Source organism: Salvelinus alpinus, chromosome 12, assembly GCF_045679555.1.
Source record: "Salvelinus alpinus chromosome 12, SLU_Salpinus.1, whole genome shotgun sequence".
Lineage (NCBI taxonomy): Eukaryota > Metazoa > Chordata > Actinopteri > Salmoniformes > Salmonidae > Salvelinus > Salvelinus alpinus.
Window position 1 is genome coordinate 31,217,721 of NC_092097.1, and position 25,697 is coordinate 31,243,417.

The window sequence follows — 25,697 nt, forward strand, 5'->3', positions numbered from 1 at the left end:
ATGACACAAACAACAAGTATACTTTTAAAGATGTATGGTTTATTTCCCATGTTTCCATAATCAAAAATGACATTACACATATAAAACATTTAGAATAATTTTGCTATGGACTAAGCTTTCAATATTTTTCAGACAAGGCATCTTTCTCCCTGAAAATCTCTCTCTCTAAGCCCTCTGTATCTCTCACCCTCTCTTTAATTTCTCTCTCTCACCCCGCCCCCTCCTCTCATCCCTCTCTTTCTCTTTGACCTTGTCTATTAAATTAATTGTGGACACAAGGCCAATCTTGTATTCATCAGAAAAACACTGTCTGACACTGTACACTATGACTCATCTACTCACTACATGGAGGGAAGGAGAAGAGGAGAGTAGGAAAGGATGGGAGGAAGAGAGGAGCGGACACACTCAATCACATTGGGTAAACACAGCTAATACCAGAAGTGTATGATCTCAGAGAAAAAGTCTGAGGGGGTGAGGGTGAGGACACAGTGACACTGACTGCACTGCACTGGACAAAGTCAAAGTCTCAACACACACACACACACTCGACAGAACAGCTGGGGCAGCACGTACTGACATACAGTACCTTCAGAAAGTATTCACACAGCCTGAATTTAAAATGTATTACATTGAGATTTTGTGTAACTGGCCTACACACAATACCCCTTAATATCAAACTGTAATTACATTTTTACAAAATTGTACAAATTAATGGAAAATGAAAAACGGAAATGCCTTGAGTCATTAAGTAGTCAACCCCTTTGTTATAGCAAGCCTAAATAAGTTTAGGAGTAAAAATGTGCTTAACAAGTCACATAATAAGTTTCATGGACTCACTCAATGTGCAATAATAGTGTTTAACATGATTTTTTAATGACTACCTCATCTCTGTACTCAACACAAACAATTATCTGAAAGGTCCCTCAGTCAAGCAGTGAATTTCAAACACAAATTCAACCACAAAAAACAGGGAAGTTTTCCAATGCCTTGCAAAGAAGGGCACCTATTGGTAGATGGGTAAAAAAAATCAATAAAAACAGACATTGAATATCCCTTTGAGCATGGCGAAGTTATTAATTACCCTATGGATGGTGTATCAATACATGCAGTCACTACAAAGATACAACACATCAGAGTACCACTCTTCATATTTTCAAGCATGGTGGTGGTGGCATCACGTTATGGGCATAGTTGTCTTCGACAAGGACTATGGAGTTTTTAAGGATAAAAATAAACGGAATAGAACTAAGCACAGACAAAATCCTAGAGGGTCAGTCTGCTTTCCGAGACACTGGGAGACAAACTCACCTTTCAGCAGGACAGTAACCTAAAACACAAGGCCAAATATACACTGGAGTTGCTTACCAAGATGACATTGATTGTTCCTGAGTGGCCTAGTTACAGTTTTGACTGAAATTGTCTTAAAAATCTATGGCAAGATTTGAAAATGGCTGTCTAGCATTGATCAACAACCAACTTGACAGAGCTTACATTATTCAAAAAATATTAATGTGCAAATATTGTACAATCCAGGTGTGCAAAACTTATCCAAAAAGACTTAAAGCTGTAATCGCTGCCAAAGTTGATTCTAACATGTATTGACTCAGGGTTGTGAATACTTATGTAAATTAGATAGTTCTGTACTTTATTTTCAATACATTTGCTAAATTTCTAAAAATATATCTTCACTTTGTCATTATGGGCTATTGTGTGTAGATGGGTGAGAAGAAAATGTTTTAATCCATTTTGAACTCAGGCTGTAACAGCAAAATGTGTAATAAGTCAAGGTGTATGAATACTTTCTGAAGGCACTGTATACATAGAAGAACACATTGTTTGAATAGATGTTTTTATTTCTCAATCACATAAAACTAATCATGTCATTTTTAAGATTGCTTTGCTGAATTATTCAAGTCTTTTCTGAGAGCACATCCACTAACAGTGTGTGAATGTACAGTAGCTCTGCTTGCTTACAGGTCCAATGTAGCTGTTTTTTTCTCAATATCAAATCATTTCTAGGTAACAATTGACCCTTTGCTAAGCCCTGCCCCCCTTGGTTACTGTTGCAACCTATGACAACATTTTCCCAGGAAGCTCCATTCCCCAGTCAAACTACTGGAGAAAACCACTCACAACAATCTTAAACTGTGTTTTTAATACACAATAAATTAAACACAGACTACCCTTGCTATTCAGGAGACTATTGGGTATGTTGTGGTGGACTGTCATTACAATTGCTTCACGGGAACCTGGTACAATTAAGTTTGTGGAAGATTGGATGGCTCTGAATGTACTGTCATGCAGTCAAAGCTACTACTATAACTACTTTTGGAGCTAACTAGTTATCTCAAGTCGAATCCTGATGTCAACAGCAGATTATAGTTGTATTCATAATATAGATAACTTAGCTAGCTAACATACATTTTGAGAAAACAAGTTATAATAAGTGGCTAGCTAGTGTTAGCAATGTTTGGTGGTCAATGAGACAGAGCTAGCTAACCAGCTGAGCTAGCAAACAATGTAACAAAAGTATAATTAGGATTTAAAAAATACTCCAACAGGCTCTGCATTGCAGGAATCACAGTAGCAAGTAACCCTGGTGCATTGTTATTTAGCCATTGAAACAATTTAGCTACATTTTGATGAAACTCAGTTTTGCCATAGCTCTCATTGGCTTTCATGCGTTTGAAACGTGAGCAACTACAGTTGCTATCCATTGGAGCACTGAGATTGATTCCCCAAAATTCTGGGGTGGGGCTTAGTTAAGGGTCAATTAAGAAACTTGCTGTGATTGTTTTCAATTAAATTGTGAAAAAGAAACAAAAATAGCTACTTAGCAAAGAGCAATTTCTCAAGCAAAAATTTTGCTAGGACTGTTTGGGAGTGGTCTGAGTGGGGAAGGGAAAAGTGAAATCCAACTGTTATTGTCAGAGGTTTAAAACTATCTTTGTTATTGGTCTATTAATGTCACCTGGGGCCTGTCGCACAAAAGTAGAATTAAGACATCCGGGATAAATGACTCAGCTGAGCTCAATGAAGCCAAAACATGTGCGTCCAGGCTTAATTGGTTGCACAAAGACCAAGCCAGGATGAGCAGACACGGATTCATTAAGCCAGGTGAAACCAATCCTGGATAGGTGCGCGCTCACGGCTCACTCAAATAGACCCCGCCACAGATCACAGATTAACTGATTTACCATGGCAACTAGAGCCGCGTACTTTTCCCCGTCGGAAGCACAAATCCTCATGGAGGCATACGAGGAGGTAAAAGATATAATTAAGAAGAAAGGCAACACCGCCACAGTGATAAAGCAAAGAGAAAAAGCGTGGCAAAGTATTGCAGACCGCCTGAATGCGTAAGTAGTGCACAATTACACACTCACCGCTCCGCTGAAACATCACAATTACAATTCAAATATTTAATTCACATCTCCAAAAATGCAGTTGTACTGTAATTATGAAACGGTTAAATTTTTAATTGAAATGCACTGCAGATATGAGTGAAATTGTGTAAAGTAACTCCATCACACTGTATAAAGCTATGATAAATTTTTTGATATTTTTACTGAAAACAAGACAAAAATACCAAGTAATTTTTTGCAGTGTGACTCCATTAAATGTGTGTGTGTGTGTGTGTGTGTGTGTGTGTAGATTAAACATGAACGGGCCAAAACGGACATGGCAGCAGGTCAAAATCAAATACAAGAACATTCTGCAGAATAGTATGGTCCCTGACTAATATTTAACAAAGCACAAGCATATATTGTACCCAGAAGGTGCCTGCTCACACATTGTCTGTACTGTTTTAGCAGTGAAAAAGAATACCCACAGACAAGGCACGGGTGGTGGGTCACCAAAGGCTGACCTTACCCCAGCAGAGGACATGGCCTTGGAGCTAAATAAAGGCAGGCCCGTCTTAGAGGGGATCCCTGGGGGGAAAGTGACGAGCATAGGTTCCTCCCAAGATGCCACCCGCTTCATTCAAGGTATGTCCTTCCATCTCTACATGGGATACAACCACATTCATATTGAATCAATTTGGACTGTCTGACTTTGGTTTACCTATTGCCTTGCAGTGTCTGGCAGCACTGTGTTCCTGTTAGAGCCACCAGCACAAGCACCAGACGATGCTGATCCAGTGAGTACCTGGCATGTCTTGTCTACTAGCTTCAATATGAATCCGATTAAATGTGATAGGGTGAAGGCCCCAGTGCAGCAGCAACAGCACATGATGGAGACGATGATGAGGAGGAGACCATCTCTCTGGATTCCAGAAGGCATGAGGTATCATGTTAAGACTGTGAAAGTACTATTTACTCTACAATGGTGAGGAGTCCTCATCAAAATCAAAAAATCTAATTTCTTTTACAGGACCCAGATGCTATACAGTGGGAAAACCAGCCTGGCAACATAGTGCGTATTAATAAAAGGACACCACATCCTGCCAAATTCCAGCTGCGCTAATTGTATTGTGTTCACAGAGCTCACAAGCTATCAGAAAGTTGTATGGCAACCACCTCCGGCGCCAAATAGAACTGGCAGACATAGACATTCAGTACAAGAAGAAAAAGATGGAAAATCTTGCACTGGAGTCCGAAATAAAAAAGAGGACAATTAGGAAACTGGACCTTGAAATAAAAAAACTTGAGAGGGAGGTGAGATATGCCTTCAATGTACACTGTATGCTAACTGTAACACAAATGTATTAATCATTATTTTTCTTTCCTCCCCCAGCTCCAAGAAGATGACACAGCTCAAAATAAAAATTAGGTATATTCTCGTAAAGTCAAGTGAGCCATGACATATGAGCTCTTATTGTGAGCACACAGGACGGTGGCATCTTTCTAAGGTTTTTTTTATTTTCCCAGCAATCAGTACAACCAAGTCATCGTTATAAGGCATCGCCCTCTTTTGCCCACCCCCCCAGCACCAGGTGTGGCCACTAGCCTATATGAAGGGCCAAAATTGTGTGTTCCTTTCTGCTCTGACAATGGCATGCCCATTCGTGCGAGATGTGGTGGATGAAGAAGCACTTGTGCTGAGGAGAGCCTTCAGGCGAGAAAGGGTCTTCAGGGACCGGTTGGACCCACTGGCCTTCCCTGATGACCATCTATATGAAAGATACAGGTTTTCTGCAGATGGCATCAGGTATCTATGCAGACTACTGGGTCCCAGGATTAAGCACCGCACTGCACGGAGCCATGCACTGAGTGTGGAGCAAATGGTTTGTGTGGCCTTGCGCTTTTTTGCTAGTGGAGCCTTCCTGTACTCAGTGGGGGATGCAGAACAGCTGAACAAGGCCACAATTTGCCGCACAATAAGGAGTGTGTGTCTGGCTATCAAAGCATTAGCAGATGTCTTCATCTCCTTCCCTGGCCACAGAAGACTCTGTGACATCAAAGAGGAGTTCTATAGGATTGCAGGTAAGAGGATCTACAAATTACAGGACAACTGTTAACACATAGTAGGATACTCATTACTTTGTGTGACAGGTTTCCCCAATGTCATTGGTGCAGTGGACTGCACACACATAAGGATAAAAGCCCCCTCAGGTGCCCATGAGGCCGATTTTGTGAATAGGAAATCCTTTCACAGCATTAATGTTCAGGTGAACATAACTTTTTGATATTGTCCATTGACGAACACTCTGCATTGCCAGTGATGTGCATTGATTGGTGTAATATTCCTCATCTTATGATTTCAGATGGTCTGCAATGCTGACTGTGTGATCAGCAATGTTGTGGCAAAATGGCCTGGCTCAGTCCATGACTCCAGAATCTTTCGGGCCTCTGAAATCTATCAGTGCCTATCACAAGGTAAGCCACACAACCCCTATTTATAACCATCATGGCTGTGTCAAGAATATCACTGTGTTTATGAGGTAGTAATGATGAGATTTTGTGTTGACAGGTGAATTCTCTGGTGTGTTGCTGGGAGACAGGGGGTATGGCTGCCAGCCTTTTCTCCTGACACCTTTCACAGACCCCCAGGAAGCACAGCAGGCCTACAACCATGCCCATGCCAGGACCAGGGCCAGAGTTGAAATGACCTTTGGCCTCCTGAAGGCACGCTTTCACTGCCTTCACAAATTAAGGGTCAGCCCTGTTAGGGCATGTGATATTACTGTGGCTTGTGCTGTCCTCCACAATGTGGCCTGCCTGAGGAAGGAGAGGGCCCCCAGAGTGCCACCAGCCATGGACTGGGACAATCCGGCAATCTTCCCTGATGACGACAGTGGTCGGCTGCTGAGGGACCAATATGTGTTGAATTATTTTAGTTAGTATGTGTGCTTTCAATTTTGGTTAAATATGTCCTGCGGTGGCAGAGGAATTTGGGTTTTTTTGGGTTCGTTTTTTGACAAATTTGGCCTCTTATGATGTTTGTGCGGTATACTGTGTGTAATACAAGGCTGCAGGGAGGCTACTGCATCCATTCATTTGTCTGTTCAGTTGATGTGTATGGATTTGTCCTGCATTTATTTTAGTGTGCAGACATGCAGGGTGTGTTATATACAGACCTTTGAATGTGTATGTATCATTTTGTATAATATGCTTGGATTCTGTGCTTTCCATCTTGTAGAGTCACTGTGACTTCAGTTTCGAAAGGAGCTGATGGTTTACCTGCTTTGTTTTGTCCTTATTCAATAAAGGAACATAATGTTACACATTGTGTTTTTATATTCATATGGAATGTGTATTTGTTTATATGACAGAGTACTAGGGCCACACTGAAGAAAAAGGATAAAGTCATAAATTTATGAGGCTGGTTCTTTCTGCAGAAAAGCTACATATTGTTTTTACAGTTTTGATACTTATGACAATGTGATACTTAATATTCTGGCACATCAGCATGTCTTTGTTTATGAAACCATACTGAAGTACAATTTCACGAAATGCCCCACATCTGTCATTTTAACAACTGTCCTCCTTTAAAACAACTGGTTACAATATTATGACTTGTGTTTTTTTCCCCTCTGTGGCCCTAATATTCTATCATTTTATATATAGCCTTATAGTCTATGGGAAACTGTAAATTATCTAATGATAGCAACATCATCTAAAAATCATTTTTTATCCAAAATCATTGAAATTAATGATCACAAACGTTTAAATAATAACAGTGGGTCTAGTTATATGTGATAACAATGTATAGTGAGCAGTGAAATAACTATTGGTTTCCATTTGTGGTGACTGCTGACTGACATTAGGGATGAGATTAAATAGATCCTGGAATTTAGCCTGGTCTGGAGCAGGCTAGCTCCACAGAATAAATCTCCATGGTAATTTATACCATAACATATCCTCCTGCCCCCTATCCATCTTTAGTGCAACCGGATTACGGATCAATTGAGCCAGGATCACCAAGATATCCTGGCTTAATCCCTTATCCTAGTTTTGTGCAACAGGCCCCAGGCAGGCTAAAACTCCATCCCACCAAAACAGGCTGGAATTTCTGGCGGTCTTTTCAAACAGCTCTTACACTAAAAGTTTTATTATCATAATTTTCACAATTTCATAATATTATTCAAACCTAGTAATGTGTAAATATATATAAACACAGGGAAATCAATGTTTTAACTGCCCCGGGCCTTTTAAATCACATTTTCAGTTTTGTTTCTTTCTCTAAATGTATGTTCTGCTTTCACTGTATGTTTTGTGGTTTGTGTATTTCAAGTTTGGCTATTTTAAGTGTTTAACTGTTGCTGTCTTATATTGTTTGAATTCTCATATTTTATTGTGTTTTTGTCACACTGTACTTTTACTTATTCTCAAAGTAATTTCATACTGTTGTCTGGGACAAAGAAACAAAATGATTGGATGATTTAAAAGGAAGTTGAGAGGTATAACACACAGAGGCAAAACATCACCACATTGTATCAAAAACAATACAATGTTTTCTAGTTACTCCTCAGTACAATGAGTACAATTCTCAGTACAATTCTTACATTCCATACATTAGTATTTCCATCAGGTTTGGAAAAAAGAGGAATGTAATCTATTGGACCCATTGGGTGATCCATGTCAAGATGACTATTGACAAACAATGATGGCTTTATCTGAAACAAGATGCTGTATCTCTCATGATCTTTGTACGGGTATTATTACTGCATGTAGACTGTACTTAAAGCCACTTTGGCACTAGTCATGGGGATGTATAGAAATGATAACGATCATGACAATCATCATCAAAATTACAATTATCATCATTTTGGACACATTCCTGAAGTTTCTCAGTAGTAGGCAGTTGGATTTAGTGGTGGGAAACATATTGTAAACATGGGAGGATATATTCTAGTGGAGTCATTCCTATTACATTAGTATTTAGATGCTTTTTGTGCTGCATTCATTAGGCTTCCTGTTAACACATTGTCCCATTTATTACACTATATACAGAAAGTGACCGCTTTTAACATTCATATTCTAAAATAAATGATTGTAATAAATTATTGTCATACATAATCTCTTACTCAGTTTCTTGAAAATAAAACATATATATTATATATACTATATCTATACAATGTGCAACTACAAATGAATTGTATGTTATTGAGGAATACTGTGCCAGTATGTTTTCTGGCCTCCCAACTGGCCCTAGGAGCAAAGAGCACACATCACAGTAAGGGATGTGGTCCCAATTTACTGGATTAGGGTGCTGTTCAAATACATCCTTCCTTCATTCCTTAATATAATTACAGATCTGAGATCAGTAATCAACAGAAGAGAGTAGAAGAAGGAGGAATGATGCACCTTTGAGAAGAAATGGACAGGTTTATCAATGAAATTAAATGTCCTCAAAACGTGGAGGTCATTGAAACATTACAATCAGGTCCAGTAAGTGTGTTTAGTGTAGGTAGATTCAGTGGTAGGTAGATCTTCTGCACAGGGCCATTCATTTGGGCTAATTTATTGCTCATATTCAGCATGTTTGGTTTTGCCGATGAATTATGGATGCACACATATTAAACTATCTCAGAATTGCACACACAGTCAAAAGGTGTGTATTCTGGCCATTTCTGTGAGTAATTTCTAGGGGTGGTCCTGTACTGCTCTAGGCTCCACTGCTACTCCCCTCTGGCTTCTAACATTTTACAGTGTTACCCATACTTAGGCGCTGTGTGTTGTTCCCGACCATGTGACCTGATCAGGAACAACCCAGATCACGTGATCTGGAAAAACTTAAGGTCCTACCCATACTGCCTGACAAGAGTTCCCAATTCCAAAGAGGTCAACTGAGGTAAAACACATGGACAGAAACAGAAGATCACATACATTCTGTACAGGAGCTTCCAATCTGAACAGTTATATTTAACAGATATATCCACAAAGGTAACAGATTATTATAGCGCATAATCAAATTATTGATTTCACTGGTTGAACTGAAGTACGGTCTCTTCTAGCAATATTATCATATCGTACGTTGCACAAAAACAGACACAGATTTTATGTCCAAAGTTAAATATCTCTACATTATTGATCCAATAATATACTAATTTGACAAGACCACCACGTTATAAAAAACACACTTATGGTACAGTAAAGAAAATGAGCAACTCTTTAAAGTAAAGATAACATACTAGTAGAGCCACTGTGATTTAGAAAAGAACCTGGTTTGGGTTTGGAGGAGCATTCTCATAGACACAGCAAGGCTGTTCTGAAGGTTTGTTGTGGTTGTTAGAGGGAATGTGTGTGTGTTGGGGTGTATGAGAGCAGCCGTTAGGTGTCGGGGGGGGGGGGGGGAGCTGGTGAGAATCTTGGGGTCCCGGTATTGTAGAGGAGGTGTTTGGGTTAAAGATGTGTGTGAGCCAAAACACAAGGGGGCATTAGAAATGCTCTATGACCCATGTGTCTGGCTTATTGAAGTGTAGCTCACAGCCTCTGTAGTCATCTGGTTCCACTCTCTCACTGATCTATAAATTCCAGACCTTCAATTTCAATCCTTTAGAGAGAAGTACACACACACACACACACACACACACACACACACACACACACACACACACACACACACACACACACACACACACACACACACACACACACACACACACACACACACACACACACACACACACACACACACACACACACACACACACACACACACACACACACAGACAGAGGGAAGTAAGGAATGAGAAAGATAGAGAGCAGAGAGACATGGTTAATAATATACCATGGCAAATCCAGTTTGAGGGAGATCCAATTTCCCACTTGTCTATCATAATATTAAAAACTCAAACAACTGATTCTATAAAATGCAAGTAGGAGAGGAGAGAGTTGAGAAAACAGAGAGACAGTAACCTCAGTGGGCAAAATGGAGACATGCAATGCACCAGACAGGGGCGGCAGGTAGCCTAATGGTTAGTGTTGGGCCAGTAACCGAAAGGTTGCTGGATTAAATCCCCGAGCTGACAAGGTAAAAATCTGTCATTCTGCCCCTGAACAAGGCAGTTAACCCACTGTTTCCCAGTAGGCTGTCATTGTAAATTAAAAAAATTCGTAACTGACTTGCCTAGTTAAATAAAGGTAAAAAAAATATTTTAAAAAATGTGACTGTGACTGTGAGAAAGGTAGAAAAAGAAAGAGGCAGAGAGGGATAGGGCCTTGCCTTCTTAGCAGCCCCCATGCGACTGTCCTTTTGGTTGGCGTTGAGGGATTTCCACACGGTGGTTTTAGACATCTCATCAGATATGTTAATGTCAGAGGGGTCACACCTGGGGAGGAAGGGGTTAAAGCAACGGGTCAGAGGTCAGAGGGGGTGGGAAGAAGGGGAGGGTGGAGTCTGAGGGGGTTAGTACTCAACAAGCGGTGCAATGAAGAAACCTCTACTGTACCATCAAAATACACCACATACAGACAGTGAGCAAAGACATGAACCAAGACTTACCTGTCCACTAGATGTCATAGCATAAGCAGCCAATAGTGGGTGTTAGATCTGCACTATCAACTAGGCTTGATGTGCATTCCCGGTAATACACTCCCCCGTGCACTGGCTAGTACATAAAGCATCCTCCATCCAGGCTGCAAAGGCATCATTTCCCTCCTTAACAACCGCATTGAGCCAAGGGTGTGCAACATCCGAAATTACGAAAATGTTGACGGAACAGTTAAAGATAGTTAAGGCGGGAAATTATGCTTTTGCACACACACAAGTGTACTCCCTTTTCACCCACGACTACATGGCTGCGCAGGACTCCAACACCATCATTGAGTTTGCAGACGACACGACGGTGGTAAACCAGATCACCTGCAACGATGAGACAGCCCACAGGGAGGAGGTCAGAGACCTGGCTGTGTGGTGCCAGGACATCAACCTCTCCCTCAACATCAGCAAGACAAAGGAGCTGAATGTGGATTACAGAAAACAGAGGGCTGAGCACGTCCCCATCCACATCAACAGGGCTGTTGTGGAGCAGGTCGAGAGCTTCAAGGTCCTCAGTGTCCACATCATGGTTCACACACATCAACACAGTCATGAAAAGGGCACGGCAACGCCTCTTCCCCCTAAGGAGGCTGAAAAGATTCAGCATGGGCCCTCAAATCCTCAATAAGTTCTACAGCTGCACCAAGTTCTACAGCTGCCATCCAGAACCTCTATACCAGGCGGTGTCAGAGGAAGGCCCAAAAAATGGTCAAAGACTCCAGCCCTTCCATGTCATTGACTGTTCTATCTGCTACCGCACGGCAAACGGTACAGATGCACCAAGTCTGGAACCAACAGGACCCTGAACAGCTTCTACCCCCAAACCATAAGACTGCTAAATAGTTAACCAAATACACTACTATTTCTCTTTTTTTCTCTCAGTATTGTTGGGAAGTAAGCATTTCACTGTTAGTCTGCACCTGCTGTTTACGAAGCATGTGACAAATAAAATTAGATTTGATTTATTACCGGGAAGGCACATCAATCCTAGACGATAGTGCAGATCTAGCGCCCAGTAGCGACTGCCTAAGCTATCTCGACCATCACGTATGTGTGTGTTCGTAGGTAAGTGTGTGTCTTCATAAGGGTGTACGTGTTCATATGTAAGTGTGTGTGTGTGCGTAGGTAAGTGTGTGTATGTGTCTCATAAGTGTGTGTCTGTGTTACCTGAGGTCGTGTGTTTTGGGGAACTGCAGGAGCTTGCTGCTCTCCATGGGGATATGGACAGAGGTCTTATCCTCTACTGCTGTACCCAGAATCTCCTCATCCTGCTGCACACACACACGCACATGCACACACATACACACACACACAGAAGAATATAGTGATGATATGTCAGGTACAGATGTTAATCTTAATTAGAGACAGTTTGCTACAGCAGGAAATTAATCCTGCAGCAACAGGAAATGTGAATTATTATGTGAATTATAATTTATGAACATTAATTAGAGGTTGATCCATTTTTCGTAAGGAAACATTTTCTAAGTGGAAATTACAAACGTCAGAAGCCATTTTAAACAGCAAATACACTACAAGTAAAACGTTTACCTGCAACAGGGTGATCAAATTAAGATCCTACATCTGTAGCAGAAAGAGTGTTACGGTTGGCGGACACTACATGTTTTTAACCCGATCTACAGGCTGCCGAGAAACCGGAGCAAACCTGGAGTAAAACATACCGCCACAGCCCATAAAGTGTAAACACATACCTGATTTGTGGTTGATGGCTGTCACAGGCTCCTGGGCACTTGGCATCACGATAATGTCAAATGTTGAATATATTCAGCCTCAAATCGGCCAAGTGTGAACAATGCTCAGAGCAGATGCAAGGCATGTCCCACTGTTAGCCAATCAGCTACTCAGAACTATAAAGGTTCTCTTTACCTGTCTCACAAGTTCATCACACACAAAAACATACACACACACACACACAAGCTAGCTGGTCTGCTGGGCTATGTTACAAGTCACATTTAAATGTGTTCTTACCCCAAGCTCTTTCTACAAAATCAACACTCCATATTGTCTTCTTTTCCATAACCAGTTGCATGCCAAAATTCGCTTCATTCTTGCTTTTGTCTTAGTTTTTTTGGCACATAACAATCAGTGATGTAGTGCTATTTTTTTATTTATTACGTCATCATTTCTCAATTAAATTTGGTTCCGAAATGTAGCCTGTTGTAGAATATAATTTTTGAATATACATAGCCTACAATGCATCATCCAAAATGTAACAATTGCCTTGCCTACACAAAGTGTCTCAAATAAATTTTTCTAGTTTTAAAATCCTAAAACACCTCATTAAGCCTACCTTATTATACATTTTAGGCCATCATCACTGTCAATCGTGAATGATAATTCTTCACCTTTTACGGGTGAAATGTCCATGCTGCATGCCAACCATTTGATCCCAATCAGTTTCAGGGGAATATGCGTTTCCATCTTCATCTTCTTGAATGATATAGGCTTAGCAACCTAACTACTGTTTAATCACATTTTAGAGCAGAGGGAGTTTAAGAAGCTATACTTCCACTTGTATTTTGTTTCAATCAAAGCATATTAAGCCTAGTGGCGTGCATTGTTGAGTTCTGGCCACATGAGAATATAAATGCGACTATTCAGCACAATCATAATAAAATGTCACAAGTAGCCTAATTACTTGGCAGTAGAGCGTAACGTTATACTATGGTTGGTTATGTAAAATACTAATGAATCATTAAGAGATCTTGTGAGACATATTGATTCAACTTTAGTCTAAACTTTATTAAACAAGCAGCATTCTGAGAAGTGGAGGAGTGTCGCTCCACTGTATACCGGCTGCACTACACCCCTGACAGCAATGCAGATAAAAGCACACAGCATCTTCCTCCATGCCTAGCAAATATATGCAAATTCTGTCCCGATTGTCTAATCGGAGGTTCCGCGAGGTATATGTACTATTTCACAATAATTTGGCTTGACTAAATCGTTAAATGGGAGAGGTTCTCCGATGGATAGAGCCCGTACACCCTGCAAAAATTGTGTAGTGTATTTCAGCCTTTAGTCAAATAATACACCATACCCCATACAACACTGCCTCTAGTGGTGACAAAGCAAAGTTGACCTCCATGTTCCAAAACCAGTTGTGTTGAATGCTATAAGATCAAAGCATACTGTAAATAGATGGAGTACCTCAATGTCAACATTCTTGGAGGCGTCATGCAGTTGTTTCTTCTTGCTCTCAGGCATTATGTCGTCCAGGTAACTCAGCTCCCTCTTAGTGAAGCAAAGGTCCAACAACTTACGGATGAACACTAGAGCCAGAACCTACACAACACACACACACACGCACACACATACATACACGCATATTGCCAGATGTGATATTTCACAAGTATGACATTCAATACAATGATACAACAAAATACTTTTAGCCATTTACACAGAGATTCCCAAAGCTAATAACATTCTTGCTCAATGAGACCAATCGGGATAAATAGGTTTAGAAGAAGCAATACCACAGTACTGCTATGCTCTGTGCCATAGTATAATTGTTACCATCATGGGGAAGACAATGGCAGCCTTGGAGGTTTTAATGATCCAGAGCAGGGCCAGGCAGGTGAGCTGGGTGATGGTGAACAGGTGCACCTTCCTCAGGGGAACGTGTCTCAGGTAGATGAAGTCTGGCTGGTGCTTAGCTGGCATACCAAACAACTTTAGACGGTCAAAAAACTGAGAGAGGAAAGAAGATAACATTGGAATTGTACGACAGTGACTTATAATGGCAACAAATGTGTGTGTGTGTTGCTGCTGTAGAAGTGCATGCTTTGTAAGACATTACCTGTATCCCCCTCAAAGACGAGGCTCCCATGTAGAGAAATACTCCATACAGGACAGGCATGGGAATGAACTGCAGAGCCCCAGTCATGAAGACAGAGAGTCCCATCAGTAGGAAGATGACCAGGCCTGTGAGCCTCTGCTCTCTGATGCCCAGGAAGCGGGGCTGTTCACCGGGCGCCGAGCTCTCTGACTCCAGTTTCAGGCTGTTGACGTGGGAGATGGAGAGCACGGTGGCTGCCACAAACCAGGGCAGGCCCATAATGGAGCACACAGCCAGCATCACCCCCACCATCAGCAGGTCCAGGTGATAGCCACAGCCCTTCTGTAAGGGGAAGGGGGTAAATACATGGAGGGAAAATAACGCATGAAAGATCATACAGATCGACCAACAAAGGCTTAACTCAAATTCTGACTTGTGCCCTCAGAACAAAGCTGCATTAAGAACAAGTTCGTTCTGACTAACTATTGGGCAATGGCCACAGTATGGCCATTGCCCAATAGTGTGCCATACCTCCAACAGGTATGTGTGCCATACCTCAACAGTGTGACGGCATCCCAGTCCTTAGTAAAATAATATTTGGGACCAATAAATACAGACTTGTCTTCCTCTCACCAGTAGTTTATGCTCCTTGCGGTTGATGATGACAGCGGTGATCTGTTGGTCCATGAAGATGAGGATGGTGCAGAGCAGAGCAGGGATGGAGGCAGCCAAGACCGTCCACCAAGGGTTTCGACCTATCGGGTTGATCAACCAACCACGGTCATCTCGGGTGGGCTAGTTAGTAGAACAGACAGAGACAAAAATAAAATATCTGAGATAGCAGGGTACGGAATGGATCGGCTCGATAGTTTATAAACCACCTATCACATATAAAACAGTGATCTTTTCATCCTACCTTAAAGTTGCTGGGCACCTGCAGCTTCTGCGAGGGGATTCCAATCAGGAAGTCAAGCATGACCATAAATACAATGGTGATAAAGACCGCAAAGTCACTGATCATGGACCGCACCTGAACAAAGCAGGAAGGGATCTTCGATGATGCAACAATACAAAATTGTCCACCAAAACTCAGGCAAAAAACATAGGTCTAGATTAACCAGCATATAGAACAATTCACACTGTAGCCTCTTCCCTTCCAAACACCAATGCCACAACCATTGCATTGGAATCTAGTTCAGATTGAGCTTCATACATTTACACAGTTTTGTATTGTCTTACCCTGGTGGGGAAATAGCGGCTGGTCTTACACTCTTTGAGGAACGCTGACATGAAGACAGTGGCGAAGAAGAGGATGGCCGACCAGAAGAGTACGTCAGGGGTGTAGGGGCCATGGTGTCCACAAGCTGTACCCACAAAGTGGCCCTGCAGACCTATGCACTCCTGAAGATTAACAAACACACAAACCATATAGAATAGCTCAGACAGCACTGCAACTGTTTTGGGTTCACGTCCCAGACCCATCATTGCTGATTCTAGTCTCCCCTGGACAACTTCTGACATAGCATACACTACTGACACTTTTTCTCTGCTTCTACTGAATCTAAATATGATCTGGACCTGGTGGCTGAAACATCAGAATAGCTGAACAGCAACATGAGTGGGATATAGCCGCAATTTGACATGGCACTATCTTCTTTGACATGTATAGTAGGCTCTTACTAAACTGTTAAAAAATTGCCAGGGCTGACTATATTTTAAGTCATCCCGGCGGGGTATTGATTTAAGTTTTCAACCAGCAATCATCACGCCTCGGATAGACCTCATAGGCTACGATATTTCCTCTGCGAAAGGATACCTAAAGACAGCCGCTCAAAATGTGTGCAGTATCTCACACAGCATCTCCCCAAACGGTATTTGTTGTTTGTTGCATTGGTATGTCTAGCAGACAGCCCCCTTCTTAACACTTTGGTGTATGCTTGTTTACAAGTATTTCCTCGTAAGGTGGGGTAGTGATACAATGATCAAATAGAGGGCCTCCTGAGTGGCGCAGCGGTCTAAGGCACTGCATCACAGTGCTTGAGGAGTCACTACAGACCCGGGTTCGATCCCAAGCTGTGTCGCAGCTGGCCGTGACCGGGAGACCCATGAGGCGGCGCACAATTGGCCCATCGTCATCCGGGTTAGGGGAGGGTTTGGCTGGCCGGGATGTCCTTGTCCCATCGCGCTCTAGCGACTCCTTGTGGCGGGCTGTGCGCATGCACGCAGACTTTGGTCGCCAGCTGTACAGTGTTCCTCTGACACATTGGTGTGGCTGGCTTCCAGGTTAAGAGAGCAGTATGTCAAGAAGCAGTGCGGCTTGGCAGGGTCGTGTTTCGGAGGACACATGGCTCTTGACCTTCGCCTCTCCCAAGTCTGTACGGGAGTTGCAGCGATGGGACATTACTGTAACTACCAATTGGATATCACGAAATTGGGGGGGGGCCAGATGAACAAATCATTGGCCCCGGGGCTTTGTAGGCATTTGCTTCCAAACTGTGCGTTTTTTCCGCGATTGTATTTTGAAATCTGCAAAAGGCAAACTGACAGCTGCAACCAACCATAGAAATTGTATCCATAGATGGCAGTTCCCATTTAAGTCAGGACTGGCATCCATTGCTAGTATACCCATGAGTTTATCAGTCAAATTGCCAGGTTACAAAATCATTCTATGGATTATAGGTCTATGGCCTCAACGCAACAAGCTGTAGCCTATATTTGTCAGGCATGCTGCCCAAACTGCGGCCTTCCCGACTGTAGGCACACCGGTAACTGACAAAATAAAGGAAACACTTGAGTAAACAAATATGTTACGGTGTGCAGTGCATTTTCCTGGCATGGTTTAGGTCCACTTGTAGAATCTATGCCAAGGAGCATTGTAGCTGTTCTAGCATATCATGGTGCCCAAAACCCTTTGAAGACCTTTATGTTGGGGTTTCCTTCATTTTGTCAGAGACCTGTATTTATGTGATAAAACTAAATCCACAGTTATTTTTTTATTAACTGTTGATCCTTTGTGGCTAAATTATGCTGTGTGGTCTATTTTGAACATTGAACATGGGCTCCTGTGGTTGGATAAAAATTGTAAGAATATATCTTTTTTTATATATACATTTTGTTTAGCCTCTAGTGCCCCCTACAGGCTTGGGCCCAGCCCCTGAATCATACAATTGGCCAGTCATATTTATTTATTATGTAATTCATATTAATTGTTTTTATTAATCAGTTACCCAATCATCCCCCAGTTACCCACGTGGGCCCCCTACCTCCTCTCCTCCCCCATCTGATGATTAGCAGCGAGGCAGCAGGCAGCAGCTGGCTGACTACAGTCATTGAGTCTTCCTGTGGTTGCAGTGAAAAATTATAAAATATATACTACATATATAATATATACATGATATATTTCATTAATTATTTTAATCATACTTTTATTTATTTATTTTTGCTGCCTTTTGGGCCCCACATGGGCCTGGGCCCAGGGGCTTCAGCCCCTGGTATGCCCCTGCATTAATCCGTCCCTGTGATTGTGTGTGTGTTTGTGTGGGAGTATGTCGGCTGAGTTACCTTGACAGTAAGGTTGGCCCAAGGCACAGCAGAAGCAGTGATGTTTTTCTGACTCCATAGCTCCAGGGTTGTATTACTGAGGTTATCAGGCTCTGCACACCGACAGCTACAGAGAGAGATATACTCAATTGAATTCACTTAAGCCACAGAAAACATACTCTTAAGTATACTCTCACACACATAGTAGAAATAATTCAAAGGGACTAAATGACACAAAATGAGAAAATGTAAATAAAGTAAGAAACAGCTAAATAAAGACAGAAACAGAAAAGGTAGAAACAGGAAGGTGTTGGTCCTCACTATGCCAGTGTGAGCTTGTCCAGGTCGCTGTGGGTGTTGATGGGGTAGTGTTCCCCCAGGTGGATGAGCTTCTCCAGAGCCTCGTAAATGAAGATGATGCAGATAAGGGAAGCAAAGGCTTCTTCTGTGAAGCGGGTGATGTAGCAGACCAGGGAGCTGGCATCTGTGGCCACCAGGACGAGACACAGGAAGGCCGTCCACAGGCCGATACAGGTCCTCAGAGACAGGTAGGACAGGTCATAGTCCCTGAGAGAGGGAAGGGGGTTGGGAGACAGTCAGAGGAAATATTAACAGTCAGGCCCTAATTATAGTACATAATAATACATTAATATAATGAAGAGAATGTACTGACTTGCAGAACTTGAAGAGGATCTTCTCAAAGACGAGGACAGGGCCTGTGCTACCCAGGATGGTGAGAGGCTGACCAGCAAACAGAGAGTAGGCCACTCCTGTCATGGATGCTCCCAGCAGAGACTCAATGGCACTCTGAGATACACACGCACATAAACACACACACACACGTATGCAAGACAAAAGGGTGTGAGTGAGAGTGTTGGTGTGTGAGAGTGTATGTGTGTGCGTGCATGCATATGTATTTGATTTTGATTTGATCTGACTGTACATGAGTGTGTGTGTGTGTGTGTGTGTGTGATAGTGATGCACGGGTTTAGAGTCATTCAATATTGTGTGGTTGAAGGGCAGCTGAGTGAATATATATCCTTCTTGTACAATTTATATAGGAAACATTGAGGTTTTTCTTTCATTATTTTAGGCTATCTGGTATTAGTGCATAAGCCCAAGCTTTCGGGCCTAACTGTACGATATTCAAATAGCCTACATGCCAATCGCCAAATGCTTTTGGTGACAGGTAGAAAAAGTTAATGTCGATCCACAGAGGCAAAAAGGACAATGTCAGAGTTTAATTTAATAAGAGAAAAGCTGCAAAATAGAGAGTTGAAAATAAAGAAAAGGGAGTGCCAGAAAAGTAATGTTTAGAAAATATTTATTGAAGTGGTAAAAGAGGATGATAGCAGTGCTGGCTATGTTATGTTTGATGATTGTAAGGCGCTATACAAATTCGACAGTCACAAGACGGGACTTGAAATAGGCCTATGACACGTCAAGGGAACTGTAGCCTACTGTTTAGATGGGTTAAATGGAAACTGAAATCTGGACACTGACTGTAGGTCTATAACCTCTCACATAGCCTTAATAATAACTCCTGTAGAATTAAGCACTTCTTGCAGTGAAATTATACAACAAATGTAGGCTACAATTTGAATCTGGGAACAGGAGTGGAGAAATAACTCCCCCACGACGCCAGGTCAGCGGAATCAATCACCACCTTCCGGAGACACCTGAAACCCCACCTCTTTAAGGAATACCTAGGATAGGATAAAGTAATCCTTCTAACCCCCCCCCCCCCCTTAGAGTTAGATGCACTATTGTAAAGTGGTTGTTCCACTGGACATCATAAGGTGAATGCACCAACTTGTAAGTCGCTCTGGATAAGAGCGTCTGCTAAATGACTTAAATGTAAATGTAAATAGGATTTCTTTCTTACAGCATTTTGAGAGAATATGAATGCGCAATTAGATACCATCTGTAGAGGTGCTATCTTTATCAGCATCATAAAAGCTGATAGTATTTCAACCACATAGAATATGCATCCAAGCCGAACTGAAATCTTATCAGAAACATGTTGGGTTGTTTTCACAGCTTTCAATTTCCTTGCAACCAGTCAAACTGTCATTTTGAAATTTTGCACAGAAAATCTTTCCCGTTTTTTGTTGTTGAGTTATTGTATTTTCTCCCTGGTCCCTGAACATCTTTGCTCTGCGAAAGAAACAGAGATGACAGAGAAAACGTTCATTCTTTCGATTTATGACATTATTCTGGTGAGCAAGGGTTTATTTAGTCTTCTATGGCAACATATAATGACAGAAGAGAAGCTGCATATATTTAATTATAGACAAGTTGACTAACAAATAGCCTACCAAAATGTCAGAAATTATAACCAGAAACATGCAGTGCCTTCAGAAACTATTCATACCCCTTGACTTATTCCACATTTTGTTCTTACAGTTTGAAATCAAACTGTAATATTTTCTTTCTCTTTTTGTTCTTCACAAATCTACACACAACACCCCATAATGACCAAGTACATTTTTTTGATGGAAATGTTTGCAAGTTTATTGAAAATGAAATATCTAATTTACATACGTTTTCACATCCCTGGGTCAATAGAATCACCATTGACAGTGATTACAGCTGTGAGTCTTTCTGGGTAAGTCACTAAGAGCTTTGCACACCTGGATTGTACAATATTCGCACATAATTATTTTAAAAACTCGACCTCTGTCAACCTCTGTCTAGTTGGCTGTTGATCATTGCTAGACAGCCACTTTCAAGTCTTGCCATAGATTTTCAAGGCATTTTAAGTCAAAACTGTAACTAGGCCACTCAGGAACATTCAATGGCCTCTTGGTAAGCAACTACAGTATAATGTATATTTGGCCTTATGTTTTAGGTTATTGTCCTGCTGAAAGGTGTATTTGTCTCCCAGTGTCGGTTGGAAAGCAGACAGAACCAGGTTTTCCTCTATGATTTTGCCTGTGCTTAGCTCTATTCCGTTTCTTTCTATCCAAAATAAAACTCTCTAGTCCTTGCCGATGACAAGCATTCCCATAACATGATGCAGCCACCACCATGATTGAATTGGCACCAAACATAACACATTGTATGCAGGACATAAAGTTAATTTCTTTGGTACATTTTGGGACTGGGAGACTAGTAAGCATTGAGGGAAAGATGAATGGAGCAAAGGACAGAGAGATCCTTGATGAAAACCTGCTCCAGAGCGCCCAGGACCTCTGACTGGGGTGAAGACAACGACCCTAAACACACAGCAAAGACAACGCAGGAGTGGCTTCGGGACAAGTCTCTGAATGTCCTTGAGTGGCCCAGCCAGAGACCGGACTTGAACTCGGTCGAGCATCTCTGGAGAGACCTGAAAATAGCTGTGCAGCTCCCATCCAACCTGACAGAGCTTGAGAGGATCTGCAGAGAAGAATGGGAGAAACTTCCAAATACAGGCGTGCCAAGCTTGTAGCGTCATACCCAAGAAGAAGAGGCATTAATAGCTGCCAAAGGTGCTTCAACAAAGTACTGACTAAAAGGGTCTGAATACTTATGTAAATGTTATATTTCAATTTATTTACTTTAATACATTTGCAAACATTTCTAAAAACCTGTTTTTGCTTTGTCATTATGGGATATTGTGTGTAGATTGATGAGGGAAAACAAATATTTTAAAATAAGGCTGTAACGTAACAAAATGCGGAAAAGGTCAAGGGGTCTGAATACTTTCCGAATGCACTGTATGTGACTTAAGCTAATTTTTACTCCTGAACTAATTTAGTCTTGCCATTACAAAGGGGTTGACTAATTACTGACTCAAGACATTTCAGCTTTTCATTTTTTATTAATTTGTAAACATTTCTTAAAACATATTTCCACTCTGTAGGCCAGTGGCACAAAATCAAAATATTTCATTCAGGCTATAACAAAATGTGGAAAAAGTCAAGGGGTGTGAATATTTTCTGAAGGGACTGTATCTAAATAATAACAACAAAAAACGTCCCTCCGATTCTGACTGTAGCCTACAGTGCATTTTCTATATTAGCGGGTTAGGGTGTGGGCCTCAGATTTTCATTTTATCACATATAGTTGCGCATTTGCGGATGGGTTATTAGCAATTGCGGGCAGGTGCGGGCGAACAAACAGCTGACCCGTGCACCACTAGTGCAGGAGTCTGTGAGTGTGTGTGAACATATTTGTGACCCGTTTCAGGAAGCTAGGCGTATGTAGCATGTCACTACTTCACAGGATAGGCATTTGAACATAATTTTTTGGTTGCTGATCAAAATATTTTTGTTGTTGTTGCAGAAATGCCTTCGTGAACATGTGGACTTTGATATGCCTTAATAACAAACTTGTATAGCATCTATAAATACGAATACAATTGTTAAATTATGAGCCTCGTTGGTTTAGCCATGGAAAAAGACAGGACCCTTCCTGCTAGCCATGATTGGCTGAGATAATGGATGGGCTGGATATACCGAGAGATGAGTTTGGATTGGTCTGCCATGTAGCATGCTTCTGTCTTTAACATGAGCTCCTCAGTGTGTGTATATAATCCTTGCTACCACAGCTCTTTTTTAAAGATATAACGTTAGCCATGGAGAACTGCAAAAGTGTTGCTACTGCTCTCAATAACATTGCTGCCCTAAATATTGCAGGCGACATCGACAAAGATCAGTGGGAAAAAGTTGTGATGAACTACTTTTTGCAAATGGTCAGTATGAAACGGAGTCACTTGACACAACGGGCCAAACAAGCTGTAGCCACAAACAAAACGGAAACGACACAGGAAGACAACTTACTTAGTTAAAGTGGTTCCAGTCTGTCGTGAAGAGTACCTCCATGTATACGGGTTTGAGTGTAGCTACATTTTCAGATATTATAAGTTTCAAATTTTTCCAGAAAGTCACTTTTTTTATTGTAAGTTAAAACGTCCTGTTAGCTAGCTAGCGTTAGCTTGCTGGCACGCTAGCTAACGTTACGTGTATGATCTGTGTAGTAATATTATTTGTATCTCAGAAAGCCATTTGCATTGCTAGTTAGAGCCTATGGCCTAGTTATAACATTGAACCTAGTTGGTTAGCTTTAGCTACCTGCAGATTCATACTACAGCATTTCATGCATGGTGTCTAGCTATGACAACCCATTTGTACTGTGTTGGTTGGGATTATGGTTCATTGTTTAGCTAACTAGCTACATGTCTAAACAAAAGACTCCACTTGGCCAGATGATCACATGACCCATCATGTTAGCCAGGTGTGTCGGGGGGGTGATTACAGATTGCATTTCTTTCACATGAGCCATCAGTTTAGACAAGTGTGTCTGGGTAAGCATCATATAATAATTATAAAATATTTATAAAATATTTTTATCTAGACACTCTATTTTTGATATTGCTCTATGCAAATATGCAAGTAACCATTTCACTGTAACGGTTACACTTACTGTGTCCTGTGCATGTGACAAATAACCTTAGATTTATAGTGTGTGTTTACCAGAGGCGGTAATGTGAAAAACAACATGACCTGCACCAACGCCAGATTAGGATATAGGCAAAGGACTAGATAAAGTGTATTTTTACCTGGCATTTTTCCTTATTGTAGGCTACTACTTTCACCACTTTTCGTCTTGAAATCTCTGGTTGTTATCTACACTACCTTACTCACTCTGTTTAGCACATGGCATCACATGTGAATCCTTAAAGAGATGGGTGGGGCTAAGGCTTAAGAGGGTGTGAACGATGCTGAATAGGTGTAGATAAAGAAGAGCTCCACAGTAGGTTTACCAAAACATTCAAGGGCTATTTTCTCAAAAGTGGGGTTAGAAGTTTATCAACTTTCAAAGCAGAATTACTTTCCCATTGTTCCTCAACTGTAGTGTATGATATACCATTTTGTAGCTGAGAGTCTCTACTTTTATCCAATGTAAAAAACACCATTTCAAATTTTGCAACACAAGACCAAATTGAGGTGGTCGGTCACATTTGTATATGTGTGTTCTTACAATGCGTCCCTCCGTAGCCTCCCCCAGCAGGCCTCCGAAGGTGATGACTGGGGACATGCAGGCGCAGTAGAGGAAGAGGAAGGAGGCAACACACTGAAGACTCAACCCATCTTTGTAGTCACTCAGATAGAATGGAGCCTTCCGCTTAATGTCCAGGATCAGACCCCCAAACAATCTACACAGGAGAGGGGGAGGAGGAGTGGGAGGAGAGCAGTACCAATATCAATACATCACCTTATGAGTTCAAAGCTCAATTAGGCAAAATAAAAAGTTAAATACAAAAATAACTCAGTCAAAGTCACAAGAACAAAAATATTGCTTGTTTGTCTCCATTTAGACAATACATTCACTTTTATTTAGAAATAGCAATACTGTGGGCAAGATCCTTGTTCTTATGCATTGATTGAGTTCCCCAGCAGCAGAAACCTAAGCCTAACTCCTAACCCTGTTTGTTGTTCAGAGTAACATACCTTCCTGTTCTCTGGAGCTCAGGACCATGATGTTCTGCGTGAAACTCCTCTTCCACAGGGCAGGTCGTACCGTTGGGCATCCCCGGAATTTTCCGCTTCTCCTGCACACACAACCAATCAAACAACTCACAATGAGCATCAGCAGCCAATCAGGAACAAACAGAACAATTTGAACCCCAATCACAAAAAGCCTTGCCACAAACCATTACAAATTAAGCATACTGGTGCTCATGTTTGCTCCACATTGTTTAATGGATCACTTAAACCATACAGTAAGATATAGCCAAAGGGACAGTCACATTACCACAGTCACATTACCATAGTCACATTACCTGAGAGGGGACACTCTTGGGGGGCTCGATGCGGATGGACGGGTCCCACTCCCCGGGGGGAAGAACGGTTACCTGATCCAGAAACTCATCTATACCAGCCAGCAGGTCACTGCGGTCCTTAGCTTTATATGCCACATCATGGAAAATCTGACAGAAAGAGAGGAAGGGAGAAAGAGAGAGAGAGTGATCTGATAAAGATAGGAGGTAATGAATTGTCTGTGCCAACTGAGATCTGACACAGAACAAGGACAAAGATCTGGCACACAAACTGGCACTTTCTGTAACTCTATCTAGGGTTGCCAAGAGTTGCCATTTACCCCCTGAATGTTTAGTGTTAAAGAGGAAGAATGTAGACTTTTGTTGAACTTTACCTCGTCAGTCATGATGGTTGCCATGGAGCGGCCAATCTCGTGGTACTGCTGAGCCTTTCCGTCTGGGCCCAGGAGGATGAACATGAACCTGCAACAGTGACTGGGTTAACAATACTGGATACTACTATGCTATCATACGCAACGCTACAATGCTATGAAAGCATCGGGTGGCTGTCCTATCTGACCAGAATATTGTCTGTCATTTTCTGTTAATTTACTGAAGATTCTACACACCTCAGTCACCAACTGCTTTTTGCCAATCATCCCCTTACTAACATTATCATATGAATGCATTAGA

At 41.6% G+C, this 25,697-nt stretch overlaps 2 protein-coding genes and 1 non-coding gene across 7 annotated transcripts in view; 1 reads left to right on the top strand and 2 right to left on the bottom strand.

Annotated features, from left to right (window-relative positions):
- The first annotated feature begins 3,728 nt into the window (after nt 1-3,728).
- On the top strand, nt 3,729-6,683 carry LOC139535866 (putative nuclease HARBI1). 4 transcript variants are annotated; one of them, XR_011667214.1, is made up of 9 exons: nt 3,729-3,986; nt 4,077-4,138; nt 4,198-4,284; nt 4,372-4,413; nt 4,482-4,655; nt 4,735-4,770; nt 4,869-5,423; nt 5,705-5,816; nt 5,911-6,683. XR_011667214.1 is itself a non-coding variant. In XM_071335729.1 (9 exons), the coding sequence occupies exons 6-9, from the start codon at nt 4,952-4,954 to the stop codon at nt 6,279-6,281; spliced, it is 1,071 nt and encodes a 356-aa protein (XP_071191830.1). In that variant the 5' UTR covers nt 3,729-3,986; nt 4,077-4,138; nt 4,198-4,284; nt 4,372-4,655; nt 4,735-4,770; nt 4,869-4,951; the 3' UTR covers nt 6,282-6,683. The 4 variants fall into 4 exon arrangements, 3 of the variants coding, with proteins under 3 accessions (XP_071191830.1, XP_071191831.1, XP_071191832.1); XM_071335729.1 differs by adding an exon at nt 5,493-5,608 and having other exon boundaries at nt 4,372-4,655; XM_071335730.1 differs by adding an exon at nt 5,493-5,608 and having other exon boundaries at nt 4,372-4,770.
- A 792-nt stretch (nt 6,684-7,475) lies between these two features.
- The window catches only part of slc4a8 (solute carrier family 4 member 8), a 47,980-nt gene continuing 29,758 nt past the window's right edge, over nt 7,476-25,697 (bottom strand). Inside the window, exons 9-24 of one of the 2 annotated variants that reach the window (XM_071335728.1) lie at nt 25,400-25,487; nt 25,029-25,175; nt 24,697-24,797; nt 24,227-24,401; nt 18,933-19,066; nt 18,581-18,826; nt 18,281-18,386; nt 15,959-16,120; nt 15,636-15,749; nt 15,353-15,514; nt 14,741-15,061; nt 14,458-14,631; nt 14,092-14,226; nt 12,091-12,191; nt 10,609-10,714; nt 7,476-9,936 (exon numbers count right to left, since the gene is read on the bottom strand). In XM_071335728.1, coding sequence (XP_071191829.1) covers nt 9,931-9,936; nt 10,609-10,714; nt 12,091-12,191; nt 14,092-14,226; nt 14,458-14,631; nt 14,741-15,061; nt 15,353-15,514; nt 15,636-15,749; nt 15,959-16,120; nt 18,281-18,386; nt 18,581-18,826; nt 18,933-19,066; nt 24,227-24,401; nt 24,697-24,797; nt 25,029-25,175; nt 25,400-25,487 — 2,278 coding nt within the window. In that variant the 3' untranslated portion in view covers nt 7,476-9,930. Of the gene's footprint in view, nt 9,937-10,608; nt 10,715-12,090; nt 12,195-14,091; nt 14,227-14,457; nt 14,632-14,740; nt 15,062-15,352; nt 15,515-15,635; nt 15,750-15,958; nt 16,121-18,280; nt 18,387-18,580; nt 18,827-18,932; nt 19,067-24,226; nt 24,402-24,696; nt 24,798-25,028; nt 25,176-25,399; nt 25,488-25,697 lie in introns of both variants that reach the window. The other variant, XM_071335727.1, reaches the window with a different exon arrangement.
- Nucleotides 16,393-16,533, bottom strand: LOC139536613 (U4 spliceosomal RNA). The gene has a single exon (XR_011667340.1). It is a non-coding gene; the product is annotated as a U4 spliceosomal RNA (small nuclear RNA).